The following is a 6,336-nucleotide window of genomic DNA, read 5'->3' as shown; positions in this document are numbered from 1 at the left end:
CAGAGCTCCTCTTGAGAAATCACTGGCACTTTAGGGAGTTGGGCTAGATGACCTCTAATGACCCCTCCATGCAGAGATGCCACTATTGCTCCCCCCCCCCCCCGTTCCTTTCATGACTTCCTCATTGAATCAGGCATCATTAATCAGTTTCTCTTGGGCTCTGGCTTGAGACAAAGGCCTTTGTATGTCAGGGTGTTGTGCAGGGAAAGGCCTCAGCCTCCTACCATGTGGGGAAGAAGCTGGGACCTGATTGGGTTAGTGTGGACCAGCCCTGAGACCATCATGGGGCACCTGTGGGGCTCTGGGTCAACTGAGGTGGGGAAGGATCTGAAGAGAACTTCAGACAAGAGGCAAGATCCAGAATTTTTAATCTTGTTTGGGTTTACAGTAAAATTAACTTGGCTGCTAAAGCTTGGTGCTTGTGGGAGCTGGAACAGTGCCTCAAGGGAGCAGAATGAATACAGGAGGAATCTGTGGCAGCCACATGTAGCTGGCATTTCCAGGGGCCTGTGGCAGTGACATGTAGCTGAAGACAGACTGCTGCCCAGCTGTGGGGAAGGCCAGGGCAGGAAGTCTTCTGGCTGCCCTGGGTTGGTCCCACCTCCATTCCAAGACAAGAAGTCTAGCAGAGAGAGGCAAGAGGCACTGGGGAAAACTCCAGGTCCACAGTCCTGGGTTGGGACTATGGGGTGAAGGAGGCTGAGCTGCAGGGCTGGATACTGACCTGGCCTCAGAGTGTCAGGGTCAGGTCAGCCCCTCCCACAAAACGAGACCGGACACAAGTCACCTGAGGCAGCTGGGCTTGGAAGCGCCGGATGGCCACCACACTGATACCAGGACACATGGCCACATCCAGTACTCGTAGTTGCTTGCACACCTGCCTAATAGTGTCCAGTGTTCTGTGGGAAGACCACTGGCTGAGTGCCTGACCTGTGGTGGGGCCGTAAACCACCACTGCACTGGGGCTCCACCTGCTATGTGTCACCAGATCTACTCACTGCTCTGTGAGCTGACTGCAGCTGGATAGGTCGAGGTGCTGCAGCCTGGGCCAGAACCCAGCTGCCTGGGCCCAGCCCTCATCACTGAGGCAGCTGCAGTGACTCAGCGACAAGCGCTCCAGGCTAGGGCAGCCCCTGGCCACAGCCACCAAACCGATGTCTGTGAGTGCTGGTAATAGGCTCAGTGACAGTTGCTTCAGCTGGGTGAACTGGAGCACCTGCAGAAAAGGGATTAGAACCAGTTGATGAAATACAGCATTAGACCTCAGAACCTAGAGCCTATCTAGGTTCCCTGTCTCCATTCAGGGAAGTGACCAGAAGCCAATCAGAAAGGAATATTTTTCCAAGTAAGATATGGGTTGGACCAGTCCCCAGGCTCCAGCCCCAGGATCCCTAGCCACACCTTGGCCAGACTGGTGTCAGTCAGCTTGCTGCAGGCTGTGAGGTCCAACTCTTGCAAGGCCTGTAACATGAGCAGGGAAGGTCCCAGCGGCTGGAGAAAGTGGTCTGAAGCCTGATGCTCTAGCTGTGGGTGCAGCTGTGGGAAGAAACCCTCTTCCTCAGTCCTCCCTGAATTAGCCTCCCTGAAATGCTCCTACAGAGACTCAAGGAGCAGAAAAGCAAAACAATCCAGGGGCCATCCCACCCTCCCTGACCACCCAGATCCTCACCTGAGGACCCAGTACAGGTTCCTCAGATGGTTCCTGCAGCCCCAGAAGCCCCCAATCTTGGAGTTCCTTGCACCAGGCCAGGCGCAGGACTGAGAGGTGGGTGAGGCAGGTGCAGATGGCCTGTATGGTCCGGTTGGTGAGGGCCACACAGGAAGACAAGTCTAGCACCCGGAGGGTCAGACCCAGTGCTGAGATTACAGAGAACACTGAGGCATCCTAGGAGGGAGGTGGAGAGGAGAGGCTGGAACAGCAGCTTGTGCCTGTGCTAACAGGCTTGGCAGGGGTCTGTTTCTGCCCCAAGGCAACAGGGAGCTGCCAGAGGGCCCAGGTTCCTGTGCTAGTTGTGAAAGTTTAGAGTAGGTGGTTTGTGGGGATGGGATGCCTGGAGGAGTTTGCTGAAGGACAAAGCCCTGTGCTATGGCTAGGGCAGGAAGAATACTGGTGCAAACTTCTAAAGCAGCTAGCTGCCTATTTTCTCCACAGCTCACTGAGCCAGGGTGAACAGCTAACCCTAGCTGAGCCAATGAGATGTGCTCCCTCCAGAATTTGAAGCACAACTGTGTAGTGGTGGTGGAAAGGGCCACCACCTGCTAGAAGTCTGGTGGTGGCAGTAGGAGCTAAGGACAGAGCAGAGGAAGGCAGTTTTAGGTGTAGAAGAAGCTGTGGAGGCACAGGAACATAGGGCCTGGAGAGCAGCTAAGGGATTTTGGCAGCAAACAGAAGATGGAATGGTCAGAGAAGAGATGGTTCAAGACAAGGTTGATGTTTTAGGCTAGGTAAGTGCTTGTCACAGTGATAGGTTGAAGGAACAAACCAATAAAGAGAAACTGACAATTTTTAGGCAAAGATGCTGCCAAATGAGACAGAGTTGAACCCAACAAAGGCTTAGCTTCAGCCAGGAAATGGCCCTGATACCCTATGACACATTACCTCCCACAGGCTTTGTCCGAACACTTTCTTCAGGGCTTCTTCCCTGCCATTACCTTCTATTGTCCCCCTCTCCAGCCTTCCTGCTAGAAAAAACACTTGTCCTCAGTGCCCCTGCTAAGACTGCAGCAGTCACTTGGCCAGTGAGGTACTGGGCCACCCCACAGGCCAGGCCATCCTTGCTGTCTTGGCATCCCCGTTAGGGCCCACAGTGGCAGCTCTAGGGAGGTACACCAACACCATCCTCTGTCTGAGTTGCTGTATTCTTGCAGACTGTGGCCCAAGATCAGTTGTAACTAGTACTCGTTGGATGTAAACACTGGTAGTCCCTACCTGCAGGCCCAGCTTCCCCTGCCTCTGCCCTGAAAGAGAGAGGATGGTGTGCTCACCTTCAGTGAAGAACAGTAGGCCAGCCTGAGGGTGGTCAGCGGTGAGGAAGCTCCATGCACTGAGCCCAGGGCCTGGGCCAGTCCCTGCCCACTCACCAGGCAGCATTCAGCCATGTCTAGGCTCCGCAACTCCCGCAGGCCCCCCAGGGCTGTGCACCCTGCATCTGTCAGCTGCTGCAGCTTCCCCAGATTCAGGCGCTGCAGGTGCCCCAGGCCTCGGCTCACAGCCAAGAGTGCCCCATCAGTCAGTTCTGAGCAGCCACTGAGGTCCAGAGAAGTAAGTCCTGGTTGCTGGCGGCACAGGGTGGCCACGGCGTCTGTGGAGAGTTCCCAGCAGTTATGCAAGCTCAGTTCCTGCAGCTTCAGGCCAGCCACCTGGCCCAAAGCCTGCAGAGCTTCAGGTGGCAAGCCGGTGCCACTCAGGTCCAGGGCATGCAGTGTGCCAGCTCGCTCTTTTATAAATCGGAGCACATTGTGGAAGGAGAGTTTGCAGAAATAGGAGTCCTGAGGGCTGATGGGGCCTTGACCTGCATCTAGCTGGAAGGTAAGGTGGCAGTAGGCCAACGAGAGGCGCTCCAAGTTGGGGACACAGCTGCTGAGCTGGTTGAAGCTAAGGTCATCCAGGTCTCGCAGGCCAGCGAGATTGAGCTCACAGAGGCCACTCAATGCCTGCCGGACATTCTGTGCTGTCTCAGGCTGAGCCAACAGCATGCCTGATGTGAAGAGGCTGTTACAGCCACTGAGGTCAAGGGTACGCAGGGCTGGGCATCCTTGGATCAGGGCTACAAAGGATGCCTCTGTGGGGCTGCCCCCACCCAGGCACAAGCTCTGCAGGTGGGGGCCTAGGTGGTAGGCAACAGATTGCAGCACCTTCTGTGAGGTAGGTGAGCCATCCAAGTTGGTCAGGCTAATGCAGGAGATGCCCCTGAGGCCCAAGCTTTTGATGGTTGGAAGGGAGGCAGAGGACACTGGGATGTTGTATTGAACATTTGCCTAAGGAGAGCAGTAAGCCTGGGGTTAGGTACAAAGGGCCCTTCCACAATGAGGGCCCCTGGGATGTCTTGTGTGGTTGAGGGGGATTCAGTTAAGAAGTGGGGGCAGGGCTGGATGTGGTGGCAGACACCTGTAATCCCAGCACTTGGGAGGCCCAGGCAGGGATATTATCGTGAGTTTGAGGCTACCCCCAGGCTATATTGTGAGTTCAAGGATGGCCTGAACTACACAGCAAGACCCTGTCTCAAAAGAAAGAAAGAGGGGCCGGGGAGATGGCTCAGTGGAATAAGCACTTCCCTGGCAAGCACAAGGGCCTGAGTTCAATCCCCGGTTCTGAAAAAAAAAAAAAAAAAAAAGAAAGAAAGAACGAACGAAAGAAAGAAAATTTTAGCCAGGAAAATACCTCACTCTAAGGGTCTGAAGGGACATGATTATCAGGGGAAGGCAGGAAGGTCAGCAGAGGACAAGCCTATATGCCTCAGGAGAGGCAAGGACAGAGTGAAGAGTTAGCATGGTGAACACAGGAGGGCTGATGTGACTTGAAAGGAAGCTCAGTGCAACCTCCCTAAGGTGCAAGGACTAAAGATGCTGGTCACAGCCTTTGAGACTCTCAGAAGGAGGAGCTGAGATCCACAGACCTGGTCTCTTATTCCAGGAATTTGGCGTTGGCTAAGCACCCAGAATTCTCCACTTTCTAGGGAATACATAAATAGCTCTAAGAACAACAGGAAATGGGAAGAAGTAAAGCAGGTGCCATTCATCACAACTCTCTGTGGCCCAGGTGCCACAGGTCTGCGGCAGGCAGTGAAGCCTACATTTCCTGGTAGCCTCAGAGGGTCTCATGCACAAAAATGTTTATAGAAATGTATTTTATGGGGCTGGTGAGATGGCTCAGTGGTCTAAAGCACCTACTTAGAACAAGCTTAGTAAAAACAAAGGGACCGCGGTTCAATCCCCCAGCACCACATGCCAGCCCGCCCCGCCCCCTGGTGGGCTGAGCTGCCCCCCCACATAAATAAATAAAAATTAAAAAAAAAAGAAATCTATTTTATGTGTAAGCAAAAATTGTGTGTGTGCACGTGTGTGTGTGTGCACGTGTGTGTGTGTGTGTGTGTGTGTGTGTGAAACACCTACAGGAGTTGTGTGTGTGAAACCCCTTTGTTCTCATTCCACAGTGACCAACCCAAGGGCAGACAACAGAGCTTTCCAGGGCACTGGGCAGAGCTTGGGTGCCTGTGGGGCATTACCTTGTTTCCTTGAGACAAACTGGGATTAAAGCAACAGCAGAGGCAGGGCAGGGGGAATAAGAAATCACCAGGTCCAGCATTTAGGCTGCCCTGTGAGGCATAGCCCCTGCCTGCCTTTGATAGGTCAATATCTTCCACAGCATCAGTGACTTGAGCACTGCCTCCTGAGGACTTAGTCCTGGGAGATGGTTCCTGCTCACAGCATTCTGCACCTGTTCTCTGGGATACAGTGGTGGTGAGGTATGGACAGGGTCATGAGTGCTCAGGTGCCTGTGGCCCAGCTGTCAATACTCTATCTGAAGTTTATGGGTATCTAGAGAAGCCCAGGTCTATAATAGTAGACTCCAAGATCCTAGCCCCTGAACCTAGCTTCCTTTTCCCTCTCTCCATGTTTCTCCTCTATGCCACTTATGCTCATGTTCACTATCTAGCACCCAGCACCAGCATCTCTTCCCTCATCCCCTGCCTGCCCCATCCCTTCACCCCTCTGTCTCCCACCACAGAAACATTTATCTCTGAGAAAAGCTCCCCATGGGAAGGTTCACCAACAAGGCTTCTCTTCAACCTCTCAGTGTCCTCTCCCCTGTGCCATCTATTATTGGAGGTCAACAGCTATTCCCCTTGATACTACCTCCCATTATGGTTCTGAGTTCCTGCCCTCATGGCCATCTTTATACTTTCTATCCCACTCATTGGTTTATTTTGGGATCACAAAGAAGAAATCTGATACATAAATGACTGGACTCCCACTGGCAATCCTCCCAACTACTTTTTTCTGATTCACATTTTTCTCTGAACACTAGGCCCTAGGATCAGCTGCTTTATGGACCTTTCTCCAGATAACCGTAATATACCACACCACAAATCTGAATTCACCATCTTTCTGGGGGATGTTGGTGCACTGTAATCCCAGCTACTTGGGAGGCTCAGGCAGGAGGATCAAAAGTTAAGAGTCCAATTACGGTAACACAGAAAGACCCTATTTCAAAAATTTTTAAAGGGTGTGAGTATAGTGCAGTGTGAGGGCATCCTTGACTTTAATGCCCAGTATGAGAGAGAGAGAGAGAGAGAGAGAAAGAGAGAGAGAGAGAGAGAGAGAGAGAGAGAGAGA

At 52.9% G+C, this 6,336-nt stretch overlaps 1 protein-coding gene across 5 annotated transcripts in view; it reads right to left on the bottom strand.

Annotated features, from left to right (window-relative positions):
• Window positions 1-357: 357 nt before the first annotated feature.
• Window positions 358-6,336, bottom strand: part of Lrrc29 (leucine rich repeat containing 29) — a 23,781-nt gene continuing 17,802 nt past the window's right edge. The window contains exons 3-8 of one of the 5 annotated variants that reach the window (XM_004625879.2): window positions 2,986-3,978; window positions 1,670-1,885; window positions 1,402-1,536; window positions 999-1,216; window positions 725-899; window positions 358-622 (exon numbers count right to left, since the gene is read on the bottom strand). In XM_004625879.2, coding sequence (XP_004625936.2) covers window positions 731-899; window positions 999-1,216; window positions 1,402-1,536; window positions 1,670-1,885; window positions 2,986-3,978 — 1,731 coding nt within the window. In that variant the 3' untranslated portion in view covers window positions 358-622; window positions 725-730. Of the gene's footprint in view, window positions 900-998; window positions 1,217-1,401; window positions 1,537-1,669; window positions 1,886-2,985; window positions 3,979-6,336 lie in introns of all 5 variants that reach the window. The other 4 variants (XM_023709431.1, XM_023709434.1, XM_023709432.1 and 1 more) reach the window with 4 other exon arrangements.

Source organism: Octodon degus, unplaced genomic scaffold (genome assembly GCF_000260255.1).
Source record: "Octodon degus isolate 3935 unplaced genomic scaffold, OctDeg1.0 scaffold00011, whole genome shotgun sequence".
Taxonomy (NCBI): domain Eukaryota; kingdom Metazoa; phylum Chordata; class Mammalia; order Rodentia; family Octodontidae; genus Octodon; species Octodon degus.
Note: the sequence above shows the minus strand (reverse complement) of the source record. Positions and strands in the feature narration are given on the sequence as shown.